Source organism: Cynocephalus volans, chromosome 14 (genome assembly GCF_027409185.1).
Source record: "Cynocephalus volans isolate mCynVol1 chromosome 14, mCynVol1.pri, whole genome shotgun sequence".
Lineage (NCBI taxonomy): Eukaryota > Metazoa > Chordata > Mammalia > Dermoptera > Cynocephalidae > Cynocephalus > Cynocephalus volans.
The window spans coordinates 84355488-84372040 of NC_084473.1; the positions used below are offsets into that span (position 1 = coordinate 84355488).

At 44.5% G+C, this 16553-nt stretch overlaps 1 protein-coding gene across 1 annotated transcript in view; it reads left to right on the forward strand.

Moving 5' to 3' along the window:
* The first annotated feature begins 728 nt into the window (after positions 1-728).
* Positions 729-16553, forward strand: part of LOC134362603 (prominin-2-like) — a 36866-nt gene continuing 21041 nt past the window's right edge. The window contains 10 exon segments of the mRNA XM_063077800.1: positions 729-885; positions 888-971; positions 1601-1650; positions 1884-2113; positions 2216-2336; positions 2629-2692; positions 2829-3045; positions 3388-3610; positions 3992-4066; positions 4894-4965. Coding sequence (XP_062933870.1) covers positions 729-885; positions 888-971; positions 1601-1650; positions 1884-2113; positions 2216-2336; positions 2629-2692; positions 2829-3045; positions 3388-3610; positions 3992-4066; positions 4894-4965 — 1293 coding nt within the window.

Consider the following 16553-nt stretch of genomic DNA (forward strand, 5'->3'; position numbering starts at 1 on the left):
GGAACAACCTACAGCCATCCAGCCGTCTTTCCCCATGACCTGCTCAGCTGCAGGCGACTTTCTGGGTACTGTGCTTGCAGCCAATTATAAAACAGAGACTCGTGTAGACACATCTCTGGGAATATCCTTGATTAGTTCTTTTAGCTGATGACTGGCTGGGGCATGGCTGGGTCAAAGGGCACAGCTCTGCTGGGATTCACCCTCCCAAAGGACTGTGCCTGTAAGCTTATGCCTGTGCTCCAGAGTGAACAGAGTGGGCCCCAGAGGAAGCCAGGAGAGTGCGCCTGGTTCCTGGGCCTGTGTGTCTGGTTTTATGATCCCTTGGGCCAGGGCTTCACTAGGTAGCTGTGTTTTCCCAGCCCCCAGATTGGGATATATATTTAAAATTGGGCCACCCTAGATGACCCAGAGCCACTAAGATTCCTCCTGGACCCACCTCAAGGGCAGCCCTCACCCATGACTGTCAGGGAAGAGGAGAGGGAGCCCTGGTTTCCTTCTCAGAGGTCAAGGGCGGGTCCAGGCCAGGCCCTGCCCCCTCCCGCAAGCCTCCGCCCCTGCCCTTCCTGCGCTCAGGCAGCTCAGGAGCCCAAAACTGTCAGGCAGGTTTTGAGAGCCACGGGGACAGAGGGAGCAACACTGGCGAAGGATGCGCGGATTGCCCGCGTGTGCCCGCACCCTCCGCCTCCTGAGCCAGTCCCACGTGCCCCGCTGCCCACCCGCCAGACCCCATGGTGTGCGCACTGAGCCTCCTGGCGCCCCTGCTGGGCCTGGGGCTGGGGCTGGCCCTGAGCCTGGCGGGGACGGCGGCTGTGGACTGTGGGCCCATCGGCCCGGCCGAGCGCCTGACATTCGCCCCGCACCCAGAGCCCGGTGACTGGCCCGTCCGGGCCGCGCGCCGGGGCCCCTGGACCCCCTCTATGGCACCGTGCGCCGCTTCCTCTCCGTGGTGCAGCTCAACCCCTTCCCTTCAGGTGAGTGTGCCCCCTCCCCCAGGGTGAGCCTCGCTTGGCAGGAACTGGGCCCCCAGACAGCCTCCCTCTACCCGCTCCACCTATGGCGTGTGCCCACCCTGTCAGCAGCACTTGGAGGGTCCCTGGCATTCCTCATCACCATCTTCCTTGGCAGAAGTCCTGGGGTACAAGGGCAACATCTGGAGGGCTCCAGAACTTTGTGTGACCTTGGGCAAGCCCCTTTTCCTCTGAGTTTCCGTTTCTCTGTCTGTAAAATGAAGGAGACTGCATTAGAAGTACATTACATTAAACCTGCGCCAATGTGATCTTAGTCTAGTGGTGCCAGGGGTTGGGAGCGCTGGGAGGGGATGAAGGACCCCTCTGATTCCCGTCCCTTGCTGTTCAAGAGAAAGGGCAGCCAAGCCCAGGCCCTCCTCTGCCTCTGCCCAGGCTGCAGGGCCTACCCAGAGGGTTAGGAGGGAGGTCTGCAGGCCTCCCTTGGCTGTTCCCTCCTGCAGCAGTGCTGAGGCCCAGGCAGGATGGCACAGGACTGAGGTGACACTGCCTTCTCCAAAGGTGTCATGGTGGTGCAAGGGGGTGGGCCCTGGAGCTATGCAATGACTGTCCCCAAACTTGGCTCTTTCTGGTAGAGTTGGTCAAGGCCCTGCTGAATGAGCCGTCCTCGGTGAAGGTGGAGGAGGTGAGAACCAGGGAGGTGCTGGGGGAGGGAGCGCAGGGTGAGCTGCAGGGGTGGGGTAGGAAAGACTCACTCCACTCTGCTCACCCACGATGCTGGGTGGGGGTCTCAGGCATCCTTTCCCCCCCTGCATGGGTGAGATCCAGGCGCAGGGCCCACCGCACTTGTGCTCCCCACTGCTGGTTTCCCTCCAGAGTCAGGCAGAAGCAGGGCTGGAATGTGGGGGGTCAGGACAGCCTCTGATGCCCCACTGCCCAGCCCGGGTGGTGCAACACAGGGCGGGCTATGTGGTGTGCACTGTGATCGCGGGCCTCTACCTCCTGGCAGTGCCCACCACCAGGCTCTGCTTCTGTTGCTGCCGCCGCCACCAGCACTGTGGGAGCCGCGTGAAGATGGAGCACAAGGCCATGGACTGTGAGCGTGGGACCCACCTGGCCTTCCTTCTGCTGACCACCCTCGTGCTGCTGTGAGGGGCTGCCCAGGTCGGGCGGGAGGGGTGGCCATGGTCCGAGGTTCCCACGGGCACTCCACAAGTCCCTTCCTCCTCCCTTCCCCTCCATCTCCACAGGGTTGGCGTCATCTGTGCCTTTGTCACCAACCAGCGTGTGCATGAGCAAACGGGACCCAGCATGAAGGCTGTGCCTGAAACCCTGCTCAGCCTCCAGGCTCTGGTCTCCAATATCCCCCAGGTGAGCACCTAGTCATTCCCTTGCTCCCATGCGCCCCACAAGCCCCAGGCTCAGGCAGAACACAGAGTGAGTTCTCCAAGGCCCATGACCTGCCAATGAGAATGGTTGCCCCTTCCTCTATGAACCCGGCTGCCCTCTGCTGGAGAGTCGCTATAATATGTAAACACACCCATGGTGTCCTCTGTATGGATGTCCAGCTGCTTGTAACAGGGGTCGCAGAAGGGCCTGGGAAGGGTAAGAATTGAGCTGCCAGTGACAGGGAAGGGCAGCCTCATGCCCTGTGTTTGCCTAGGAGCTGCAGGCCATGGCACAGCAGTTCTCCCTTCCCCAGGAGCAAGTCTTGCAGGAGCTGGATGGTGAGGGTAACAGCTGGCTGGCCAGCCCCAGGGCCCTCTGCCCAGGCCTGCCAGGGGATCCCTCTTACTCCCTTATCCTAGATCTACCTGGACTCAGTCTTGCAGAAGTGGGCATCCTGTCCAGCTGGACCGCCAGCACAGCAGCAGCTGCGGGACCAGCTGGAGAAGCCAGCGCCCCCCGCAGAGCCCAGTGCCAGGGACTGGGGAGGCAGGATGGATGGTGGGGAGGGCCCTTGGGCTCCTGGGGGGCCAGCACTGCAGACTGCCCTGTGCTTTCCGGGTGTCAGTGAAACCATCGGGACCATGATTCACACCCAGCTCAGGAGCACCGTGTACCTGGCACTGGCCTCTGAGTGCAGCGTGTGTCAGGTTGAGCTTGACTTGAGCCCTGTGCAGGGTGGGGCCCTGCAGGCACCCTCCTGGGCAGGCTCAACCTCACCCAGCCCTGGACTTCTTGGGCCACCTCAGCGGGCCCCACACTTGACTTCCCCATAGCATTATCCCAGGATCCCAGCATTCTCCCTGGAACCCTTGTCCTTTGGCATCCCTGCTCACATCCTGGCTTAACATGCCCTGGGGAAGTTTGCATAGTAACTGCAGAGGTTAATGAGTGCAGGTCCCTTTGGCTGGGGGAGGGGCAAGTTCTACTTCCTGCCAGGCCTCTGATGAGGCCAGGGGCCCTGGAGACTGCTCAGACCAGGTGTGGGTCTCTCAGCCCTTTTGGACTCCACAGACCATCTCCGAGCTCTGAAAGCCACCTCGGTGGACCTGCGAGAGGGGCTGCAGGACCTGGAGCCGGCCATCCAGGGGCAGCAGGAACACCTCCTGACCCTGCTGCAGGAGCCCAGGTGCCGGGGGAACTGTGCAGGGGCGCTGAGTCGGGCCTGCGTCCTGGAGCTGGGTGCCGACTTCAGCCAGGTGCAGGCCCAGGGCCGAGGCCTCTTGGAGCTAAGGGCCACTCTGCCTGCTTCCCAGGAATCCCCAGGAATCCAAGCAGCCCAGGTGTTTCCTGAGGCAGACTCCAGGCCCTCCACTGGCTGGTCCCCGCTTTCTCCATGCTCCCAGGGTTAAGAGAGTCATCGTGGCAGTGGGGCAGGTGCTCTCCGCAGGCCAGGCACTGTGCTGTGAGCTTCATGTATTGGCTCCTTGAGTCCTCACTGCCACCCAGGGCAGTTGAAGCCATGGTGGTTCTCATTTTACACATGAGAACACTGAGGGCTTAGAGGCATCTGCCCCCCGCCCCCAGCAATCCCTCTCAGGCCTCTCCATGGACTTCATAACCCCCCTTCCCCTTTTCAGATTCCCCCTGTGGACGATGTCATGCATCGGCTGAAGTGTGTCCCTGAGGCCAACTTCTCCAGCATGGTCCAGGATGTGAGTGCCCCACCTGCCTGGGTATTCACAAGTGAGGAGCCTCAGTTTCCCCCTTTTGGGCAGGAAGCCATTTGAACCTAAGTCTTGGGGACTCAACTACTACCTGTTGCCCTGGGCTGGAGGCTCATAGTACCCATCCTCAGTGTGCACATGGTCTGGTGCAGGAGGCAGGCCCGGAGCCCAGAAGGAAGAGCTAGGACCCTCAAGGGGTAGGGCTGGGGGCCGCATGGAGCAAGTGCTCAGGCTGGACCCCGGGGGAGGAGAGGGTGCGGTGTGACCCTGCTGGGTGGCTGGAGCAGAAGTTTCCAGGAGGAAGGAAGTGAGAGCTGAGGCTGGGACGGAGTGATGCAGCTGGGCTTTTGGGACATTCTAGTTGCTCCTTTTTCACTGTATTTGGTATCATTAGACTTTTTACTTTTAATCATCCTACTGAATGTTTAATGGTAAGTTAGTTGTGACATCAATTTGTTGGTCTTTGCTAATTATTGATTTTGAGCACCTTTTAATTCTGTCCACTCTGATGTGCAGTGTCACCTTTGCCATTAGAAAGTATCTCTATATGTGTTGTTCTGTCTTTGAATACTTTCTTCTGTTCCATTTGGCAATTTGGTAGACTCACACCAGCATCATAGTCCTGGCATTCAAGTACTATAAGTCCTGGTGCTGCTTCAGGTTTGCTAATGTCTGTCCCAAAACCACTGCCACTGAACTGGGCTGGGGTGCCAGTGGCCCTGGTGGATGCAACATAGATGAGGAGCCTAGGAGCATCCCTAGGTTTCTGCTGGTACCAGGATAAGGAGCTGCCAACACTCTGACTGGCTTTGCAGGTGAAGGTGGATCTTTCCCTTGGAGGCAAAGACAGGGAAGCAGGAGTCTACGTCATCAAGGCTTCTCCAATGGTATCTGAGATTAGAGATGAAACGGAAAAGCCACCCGTGCAATCTAGATCATATCTGTTGTCTTCACAGTAGAACCAGGATTCTTGATATACTGGAGCTTTAATTGCAGTGCTGGCAGAACAGACGTCCCAAGTCACAGAAACCAACAACACTGAGAGAGCTTTCACTGACATGCAGAACCACCAGTGTTCCCCTCACCTGGGATCCAGAGGAGCAGGAGGCAGAGGAGCCAAGCTGGGGCGGCCATGGTTCACTCTGGTCCTCACTGAGGCAGACCCACCCCAGAGCTCTGAGCTGGGTATAAATAAGGGCTCTGGACAGCAGGGTGGGCTGGGAGGGAGATGAAAAGGAGTCAGAGTGGAGCAAGCTGGGCTTCTAGCTGCAGAGCCACCTGCCTCCTCTTCTCTGCCCTTGAGCAGCCCACGTGCAGGTGGTCAGGTGAGAAATGGCAGTTGGCTCAGACTGAGGAGAGAATATCTCTCCTGTGGTCACAGAATTGAATCTCTGTGTTATCCTGTCTCATCAATCCCCCAGAATTATCCAGATGGTGTTTGGCACAAGCCTGTAAGGAGCAACATAGAAGCCTGTGGTCCCCTTTCTCTATTTCTACCCCAATTGTAATTAGTCATCTCCCTATGTGCATGGCTATGTTAGCATAGCAGAAAGAGATGATCAGAACTTTATCTCCAGGGATACCTTTCATTTTCTGACCTTTCATTTACTGATCTTTCCCGAGAGTCTTGAAGCTTCCTCATTCTTTGTTAAAATTAGTAAAGAACAGCACCAATTAAACTCAGCAGTGTGAATGCGAGGAAGACCACAAAGACGAGCAGGACATGGGCTCTGACCCTTCATTGTATTAACACCATTTCATAAAGATAGACAATGGTACTGTCCATGCTAGCCAAGAACTATTCCTTGGGTGATGATCTATTTTCTTCACCACTCCATTTTGCACATTGCTTAGAACAATCTAGACTCAGGTCTTCCTCTCCATAGAGTTTGGAAAACCTATGTTGTCAATCCTGATCCTCATTACCTATAAGCCTGTTTCTTTTTTTAAAACAATTAAACTCTTTTGCTTCCCCAAACTTATTTTATGCCTCAAGGAAGAAATTTTATTAATCAGTTCCAAGATTCAAATGGATGTTTATTCATTCAAAAATTAGAGTTTAATCCACAACCAGAGAATATCCATCCATTAATCTAGATACTATCATGTCAGGCAATAAACTCAAGTCATCTGTGGCTGGAGAAGAAGCTTTATTGCTTCCAGATTGTGTGACATTGACCAAGTTACTTAACCTCTCTTTGCCCCAGTTTCTATATCTGTGAAAGTGTGACAATAATAGCATGTACTTTATAGTTCTGTTTATAGCTTAAACCAGATAAAGTATTTAGAACATTATCCAACACACACTATACACTGCTATTAAGTTTATTATTATTATGATGATTATTATTATTACCACTATAATCATCATCATTGTCATAAGTAGACTAATCTAGCAGAGATTCATAGAAAGCAGTCATACATCTAATCCAACCATGTTACAATCACATCAATTTCCAGGGCCATTTTTTCACTTACCTGCTCACAACTCTTAAAACCCTAATTATTTTGTCTTGATCTACAATGAACTGCTACTTCAATCATGCCCACCCGGGTATGTCCCATGTATTTCTTCTCACCGTCCATTATCAACACATTGCCCTATGAAAGCTTTAAGTGTCATTTTTATGCCCATCTTTCCTAAATAATTCATATTCTGCCTTTTTAATCTTTTTTGTTTACTTCCTTATTGCTTGGCCCATGACTCATATTAAGGAAAAATACCACTCTCATTTTGAGTCCTGCTACAGAATAATTTCTTCAGGATTTTGTCTAGTTCTTTTGTAGAATTTCACACTCAGAAGCATATTCTCCAGGACTGGATTTTATAAAATGGAAGACTTTATCTATTTTTGGATCAAGGAATTAGTTTATAGTGTCATGAGCAGTAATAAAAAGTAGAAGAGAGTACATTAATATAATAGAAAATACAGGTTATGCTCTGTGGACTAATGGTAATATTGCCTAATGAATTTTATTATAAATACTAGACATATGCAATGTTTATGGGTGCTTTGAGGATCCAAAAATTGCAGAGAGAAGAAATGAGTGTACTAGATCCTGTGCTTCACAGCTCTTCAGCTAACCAAGAGGCTGCAGCTGGCATTTACATCTAATTATCTCCACATGCATCTAATGTGCCCTTTGCCTCACGAGTGTGCCAACCACATGTGATGCTCCCCTGACTGTGTCACCTAAAGTTTCAAGTTCGCTGAAGAATTCTATGAATTTTACCAGTGGAAATGGCAGTAATTGGAAACATTGCAGAAGTATGTCTAGGTTCCATATATTCTCCACTTTTTCTCTAAAATATGTACAAGTGATTCTGTTTGCCCTTTCTTATCAGGGCAGCTGACACCATAAACTCCCCTTGTCGGCATTTTTTCCTGTATTATAATGAGGTAAAAATGGCCTCATGTTACAATTATGAATGGGCTTGCTTTCTTTATTTCTCTTTCTGTTAGTTCATTATTTGAGTATATAAATGCAAGTGATTTGGGGGCATTTGCTTTGTATCCTGCAACATTACTGAAGTTATTAACCAGCTCTAGGAGTTTTGTCGCAAAAAAATAAAATACCTATTTACCAATTTAGGCAAGGAAGTGAGAACTACAAACCACTTCTGAAAGAAATTAAAGAAGACACGAAAAGATGGAAAGATATTCCATGCTCCTGGATTGGAAGGATTAACATTGTGAAAATGTCTATACTACCCAAAGCAATCTACAGATTCAATGCAATCCCTATCAAAATACCAATGACATTCTTCACAGAAATGGAAAAGACAATCTTACCTTTTATATGGAACAACAAATGACCCCAAATAGCCAAAGCAATCCTGAGCAAAAAATAAATAAAGAAATAAATAAATAAAGCTGGAAGCTTAACACTACCTGACTTCAAACTATATTACAGAGCTATTGTAACCAAATCAGCATGGTACATTTTATAAAAATAGACTTTCAGACCAGTGCAGTAGAATTGAGAACCCAGAATCACCCCTCAGGTTTACAGCTATCTGATATTGGACAAAGGCAACAAAAATCTACATGGGGGAAAAGACTGTCTCTTCAAGAAGTGGTCCTGGGAAAATTGGATATCCATACACAGAAGAATGAAACTAGATATATGTCTCTCACCATACACTAAAATTAACTCAAAATGAATTAAAGACTTAAGTATAAGACCCGAAACTGTAAAATTACTAAGGTAAGATATAGGTGAAACACGCCAGCAACTAGGTCTGGGCACAGACTTTACGAACAGGAGCCCAAAAGCACAAGCAGCAAAATTAAAAATAAACAAATGGGACTGTATCAAACTAAAAAGTTTCTGCACAGCAAAGGAAACAATCAAGTAAGTGAAATGACAACCTACAGAGCGGGAGACAATTTTTGCTAACTATGCATCTGACAAGGGATTAATATCCATAACATACAAGGAATTCAAACAATTATATAGTAAAAAAACAAACAGCCCAATTAAAAAATGGGCAAAGGAGCTGAATAGACATTTTTCAAAGAATGATGTACAAATGTCCAACAGGTACATGAAAAAATGCTAAACATCAGTAGTCATCAGAGAAATGCAAATTAAAAGTACACTGAGATAACATCTCACCCCAGTTAGACTAGCTATAATTAAAAACATGGTGAATAACAAATGCTGGTGAGGGGAGAAGGGAACACTCCTACACTGTTGGTGGGACTGTAAATTAGTACAACCACTATGGAAAATAGTATGGAAGTTTCTCAAAAAACTACGGATAGATCTTCCATATGTTCCAGCAATCCCACTTCTGGGTATATACTCAGAGGAATGGGAGTCATCATGTCAAAGGGATACCGGCACTCCTATGTTCATCACAGCTCTATTTACAATAGCTGAGGCATGGAACCAACATAAATGTCCATCGGTGGATGATTGGATAAGGAAGCTGTGGTATATATACACCATGGAATACTACTCTGCCATAAAAAGGAATGAAATTTTCCTATTTGCAACAACATGAATGCGCCTGGAGAAACTTATGTTTATTGAAATGAGCAAAGCACAGAGGGATAAATACTGCAAGTTCTCACTCATGTGGGAGCTAGGAGTGAAAGAAGGAAGGAGAGAAAAACCACACCAGTGCATTGGACTTGCAGAGGAAGAGAACATTCTATGGGCTACAAAGTGGAGTGGGGGGAAGGGGTGAGAGGAAGTGAGATTGTTAATAAGTGGGTGGGGGACACAGTGTACAAATGAAATTTGTGGTAATGGGTATACAGCCAGTATGAATCTGGCCTCCACATCATGGGCACGAGAGGTGACAATCAGCTTTGTATCTCAAGAATATTCATAACCAATAAAAAAAATTACAGATTTTATAATATTCTCAGCATTAGTTTTATTTCATGACTGAAAAAATGCTAAAATACTTTGTTTTTAATGTAGATATTTTATTTTAACCATAAAAATAAAATGGCCTCATGTTTATCTTTTTTTTCTAATTTAATGGAACAATTGCCATGAAAAACCTTTTGGTTTAGAACTGTCAACCAGAAAAACAGCCCTGACTGATGAGAAGCAGATTTTTTAAAGATGTTCAGCATGCATAATAAATATCAAGGATTTTGTCCCTTTTTTCCCAGATACAAATTAGTTTATGGGAGTGACAGTACTATGCATAGTTAGTAAGGGCCTCCTCAACATCTGGATTGACAGTGATTTGATACCACAATGGTTTGTATTCCTGTTTTGCTAGCCTAATAATGGGTTCGCTCATTTTTATAAAATAAGGACAGCCTTACTGTGTGCATAATGAGAACATGAGCATTCACTGTGCTTCACCCTTTTTGCAATAAAAAAGTTAGTTGGTACAAAGCTGTATTACGTAAGAATTCCTTGACTCTGATTAAAGTACTCAGAAAATCTTCAAGTAATAGTACTGGAAGACACATGGCTGAGAAGAAGAGCAGAGGCATGTACAGTCATACCCTGCAGATATTGCAGGTTGGGTTCTAGGCAGAAGAGATAGAGTGACTATCACAATAAAGCACATCACACAAATTATTTTGGTTTCCCAGTGTATATAAAAGTTATTTTTGCACACTACTGTAGTTTGTTAAGTGTGCAACAACATTAGGTCTAAAAAGCAATTTTAACTAAAAACACTTTATTGCTAAAAATCCTAACAGTCTACTGAGCCTTCTTGAATCGTAATATGTTTGCTTTTGGAGGGTTCTGCCTCCATGGCTATGGCTGCTGACTGATCAGGGTAGTGGTTACTACCCTTATCTACCCTCAACTGAAGGTTGAGTAGCTGTGGCAATTTTTAAAAATAAGATGACGGTGAAGTTTGCCACATCAACTGACTCTTCCTTTCATAAAAGAGTACTCTGTAGCATGTGATGTTGTTTGACAGCAATTAACCACAGCAGAACTTCTTTCAACATTGGAATCAATCTTCTCACACCCTGCTTCTGCTTTATCGACAGAGTTAATGTAATATTCTGAATGCTTTGTTATCATTTCAACAATGTTCATAGCATATTCACTAGGATTACATATCATCTCAAGAAACCACTTTCTTTGCTCATCCTTAAGAAGCAACTCCTCATTCATAAATGTTTGATCATGAGATGGCAGCAATTCAGCCACATCTTCAGGCTCCACTTCTAATTCTACTCCACTTGCTATTTCCACCAAATCTGGAATACTTCCCCCACTGAAGTCTTGAACTCCTCAAAGTGATTTGTGAGGATTGGAATCAACTACATCCAAACTCCTGCGAATGTTGATATTTTGACCTCGTCCCTTGAATCACAAGTGTCCTTAATGGCATCTTGAAAGGTGAATCTTTTTCCGAAGGTTTAAAATTAACATTTTTCTGACCATCTGAGAAATCACTATGTATGGGACTTATAAACTTATATAATGTAATTTATAAGTAATAAGAAAAAACTTGTAAGTCAGAATTACTCTTTGATCTATGGTATGCAGAATAAATGAATTGGCAGGAGTGAAAACAACATTCATCTTCCTGTGCTTCTCTATCAGTGTTCTTTGGTGACTAGGTACATTGTCCATGATCAGTAATCTTTTTTGAAAGAAATCTTTTTTTTTTTTTTTCCTGAACTGTGGGCTTAAAATATTCAGTAAATCATGATGTAAACAGATGTGCTGTCATCCAGGCTTTGTTGTCTCATTTATAGAACACAGGCAGAGTAGATTTAGCATAAATCTTAGGGTAATAGGATTTTGTGAACAGTCACTGAGAATTGGCTTCAACTCAAAGACACTAGCTGCATTAGTCCCTAACAAGGGAGTCAGCCTGTCCTTTGAAGCTTTGAAGCCAGGCATTGACTCCTCTTCTGTAGCTATAGAAGCCCTCGATGGCATGTTTGTGCAATACAAAGCTGTTTTTATCTACATCGAAAATCAGGTGTTTACTGGAGCCACCTTCTTCAAGGATCTTAGTGAGATATTCTGCATGACTGGCTGCAACTTCCAGGTGAGCACTTGCTGCTTCACTTTGTACTTCTATGTTATGGGCAGGAATTCTTTCTTTGAATCTCATGAACCAGCCCCTGCTAGCTTCAACTTTCCTTCTGCAGCTCCCTCATCCTTCTCAGTTTTCACAGAACTGCTGAGAGTTAAGGTCTTGCTCTACCATAGGCTTTGGCTTTAGAAATATTTAGGATGGTTTGATCTTCTATCCAAACAACTACAATTTTCTCTTTATCAGCAGTAAACCTGTTTCATTTTCTTATCATTTGCATGTTCACTGGAATAACATTTTAAAAAATAATCAATTTACTTTAATTGATATATTGTAATTGTTCATATTTGTGGAGTACTATTTTATGTTTTGATATATATGTGTATTGTAAAATGATCTGGTCAGGGAAGGTAGTGTATCCATCACTTCATGCATTTTTCATTTCTTCTCTCAGAGTACATTGCAAGTCCTCTCTTCTAGCTGTTAGGGAATATACAGTGCTTTACCATTTACCATAGTCACGTTACTATGAAATAGGATACCAGACCTTCTTCCTCCCATTTGATTGTAATTTTATAACCATTGGCCAATCTCTATTAGTATCCCCTTCCTTGCCCCTCCCCAGTCTCTCGTAACCACTGTTCTACTCTCTGCCTCTACAATATCAATAAACATTTCTTTTGCATTCACAGGCCTGGCTTTATCAGTAAACATTTCTTTTGCATTCACAGGCCTGGCTTTCAGCCTATTTCAGTTTTTGGCATGCCTTCCCCACTAAGCTAAATTACATCTAGATTTTGATTTAAAGTGAGAGATGTGTGACTCTTTCTTTCATTTGAACACGTAGAGACCATTGTAGAGTTATTATTTGGCTTAATTTTAATATTGCTGTATCTTGGGGAACAGAGACCCCTGAGGAGAGGCAGGGAGATGGGGAAACGGCTGGTCGGTGGAGCAGTCTGAAGACACAATGCATTTGTCAGTTAATTTCACCTTCTTATATCAGCACGATTCATGTTACCCCCAAATAATTACATTGCTAACATCAAATATTATTGATCACAGATCATTGTAAAATATATAATAAAAATAAAAAAGTTTGAAATATGGTGAGCATTACAAAAATGTGACACAGAGGTAAGAAGTGAGCACATGCTGTAGTTTTTTTTTTTTTTTTTAAAGGACCAATCGACTTGACACAGGGTTGCCAAAAACCTTCAATTTGTAAAAAGCACATTATCGGCCAAGCCCAATAAAAGCAGTTAAGCCTGTACAGGAGAACCGTCACTGTCTTCCTCTTGTTGGGTGAGGTCCACTGCAAGTAACAGGCCAGCAGTTGTTCATCTGATTCCTGTTCAGGAGGAGTCATTTCTCTAGGCAAGTTGGATACTCATAAGTGCCAGTGGCCATGTGAGCTTAAGTTAGTTGAAATAACATTGTCGAGCCTGCCTATGGCCTTCCATGACATTGGTTCATTGGTTTATGAGATTCAGTGGATAAGCTTGGAAAGGTAACTGACAGAGGTCTGTGTATTGGGTCATCTTAGTTAGTCAAAGGCCCCTGCTCAGTAATAATGGCCTTCAGACATATTTTCACTTGGAAAACAGTTATGTTTCAGCTTGGCCCATTTTTGAATGGACCAGTCATAGCTCTTCAAAATGATTATGTCTCCAAGCCTTCAGCTATATTTCTTCTAGGGCCATACAATCTATAAAAACCAATAGTCAATGTCATTGAATTACCTGTCTCTCTTTGCAAAGTGACCATTAGATATAAATCTTGGAGTTTACCTACTGTTGTGATTTTAATTGTTCTAGGGCATCCTTGGTTATGGTAATGATGTGACATCAGTCCACCCTCCACTATTAGGAGGACTTCATCCAGCATAGCATTATTTGGGACACACATATAGAGAGGATTTTCATAGGACACAATGACTTAATTCTTAAAATTAGGCAAAGTTATTTCATTCATAGTCTTTGGTCCTCCTCTGAGGTAGAAAAACATTTAAGATTAACATACCCATTTGGTGAGCATTTTAGAAATAAATATTACAAAGAAAATTTCTGTTAATAGAGAAGGTACTACATCTGTTCCTAGACACCAAATTTTGATGGAAAGTAAGAGGAAGAGGAATCATCCAAAACCATATAATTAACATAATATTTTTTACCTATGCATAGTTTGCATATATATGTGCATATATATATATATACTTAAACAATCTTATTTAGACATGCATATATGTTTGCATATGTAGATGCAGACAATAATTTGCTCAATATTAATACATACACTGATATGTATGGCATATACTTACATGCATATTTTTATATAATTATGATTAATTTTACTGATTTGATTCAAAAATTATTTAGTTTTTTTCTTCTTTAATCATTTCTTTATATACTTATTAATGAATTTTTAAATACTTATATCTATGCTATCAACTTTGATGAAGTACATCTCTATGGGTGGATGTAAATATTGTACTGGTCAGCTTTTGCATAATAATTATTGGTGACCAAACCACTCAAAACTGAGTGGCTTATAGTAGGAAGCATTTATTTCCATGTCTGCAGATGCCCCTGTTAACAATGATCCCACTGATAAAGGCAGGGCTCAGCTGGGTGATTCTGCTGCAGGGCACTGCACTTGTCTCCATCCTATGGATTACGGTTGATCTGGGGCTACGGCTGAAGTGCAGTGAGGACCCATGGCACAACATTCTGATGAAAAATGACAGTAACAAAGCCCTCGAATCAAGCTGCACAGTATCACAAGTTAAAATTACAAAAAAAAATAGTTTAAAGATCTCACTAAGCCTTTATTTGCGATTCTAGAATTGGGCAAAACCACATTCTGTAAAACAGAATGAGTGTTCTGATGAGCTGTAAAGAGGTGGTTGGTTTCATAGAAAGTAAAAACGTGAGGAAAGCAGAAACAGAAAGTGGATTTTTAGTTTCAAAGTTACTCTCCTAGTAAAGGTGAAAGCAGAGGGAACTTTCTTATAAAGGGTAGGTAAGCTACTTAGATTCAGCTTGGTGATGAGGAACTTTAGCATGAGGAACTCCATTCTGGTTTGATCTGCTGAGCTCTTTATGCAGGAGCTCAGTCCAAACAAATGACCTTCTATAAACTTTAACAACAGGCATATTTACATCCAGTAATCTCTAACACCAGTGCACAAATCTTGATTTTTTGTATTCATCTTGGTAATTCCTATAGTTTCTAAAAACATTTATTCCATTTATTTATCAAGCTCTTTGATCATTCCATAGGCAAATAATTATGTTTTCAACCTTTAAATCTTAAAAATGTTTCTAATGTAATTTTGCATTTATTGGAAAATAAAGCTGGGTGAGTTTCCAACAAGCAGCTTTTAAGAAATTTCTGAAATGGTCAAAATAGGAAAAAAATTCTTAAAGAACAAAAAATGTTTTAGCTGAAGTAAACATCCCCTTAAACATAGCTTCTTACACCTTGATAAAACGCCTGCTATCCTGTTACAATGCAAATTCTCCTTCCATAGGTCTTAGCTGGGTCTGCTGTGTTGACATGTAACAAGCTCACAGTGATCTCGATGATGCTGCTGACTTCAGGACAGATTTTGAGTAGCAGTGTTTTCTATGTTAAAGAAAAGTAATGTCACATGCACATTTAATTTTTTGTTTGTGATTTTTTTTTATTAGTCAGGAAAGACTTTTTATTTGTTTTTCAAACAATTTTTATATATTTCATGCAAGTTCCTCATTGTTCTCTGTCCTTTAGGATTTAAGTAAGTATTGTTGCTGTGATCCCATACTTGCTGATAACACTTAGAAGCACATCTGAGTGTATTTTAGTTCAATCCGCTAACTAAAAAAAATTCTAAGATTTGAGGAGATAGTGACCATATTGGGAAGTCGGCTATTGATTCCCCAATGTCAGCTTCATTTCTGGAAGCACATTTCTCAAAACCACATTCCCTTCTTTGGTTTTCTGTAGAGTTGCTCAGTGAAGTGCCCTCCATGAGATTAGAGAATCAAAAGAGGAGGACTCAGTTCTTTCCATCAGCACCTTTAGCCAGACACAGGGACAGAGGTGAGGATTGGAGAGTCACGTGGTGAGGTTCTGCAGGCAGCTGAGAGCATCAGCACCCCCATGCCTGGGCTTCCCAGACAGGACTGAGGAGTCCACACCTTCAGTGGCAGGTGTGCTCTAGCTGCTGGGGAAGCACTAGAGTATGCCCTGTGTCTAGGATCAGCTTTCCATCCTTGCACACCTCGTGCTCTGTAAGATTGTGGTGTAGACTCTAATTCCCTCTATTTAAACAATTCTCACTTGGAGTATCCAGAGTGACTTCTCTACTGCTGTTTGAATCCTAACTGATGCTGTAACTTAGACTTACCAGTGTGTAAACTCTGTCCTTAATGAAATCAAGAGAGACATTTTCAAGTGTGTGGTGTGGAGCAGAGAAGGAGAAAGAGAATTAGGCTGCAGAAGAGCCTTCCTGGTCCCTTCTATCACAACCTAAAAGTGACCTTCAAAGTGTGCCTGTTTCTCAGAAATGCTCTCAGCAGATGAAGGAACCAGAAGAAGCAGATGGGGCAGCCTCACACATCTGCTACCCTGTGGGGTTTATGTTATGACTTGTAACACTGTGGGAGGGGTATTATAATACTGTTGACAGTAATAAGTTGCAATATCTTCAGCCTCCAGGCTGCTGATGGTGAGAGTGAAATCTGTCCCAGATCCACTGCCACTGAACCTCGAGGAGACCCCAGTGTACAAACTTGATGCTGCATAGACTAGAAGCTTAGGAGCTTTTCCTGGTTTCTGCTGATACCAGCTTAATGAACTGCCAATGCTCTGACTGGCCTGGCAAGTGATGGTGACTGAGTCTCCTACCGATGCAGACAGGGATTCTGGAGACTGTGTCATCTGGATGTCACATCTGGCACCTGGGATTGGAAACACAAAGAGAAATATCCACATAATTAACCATGTCAC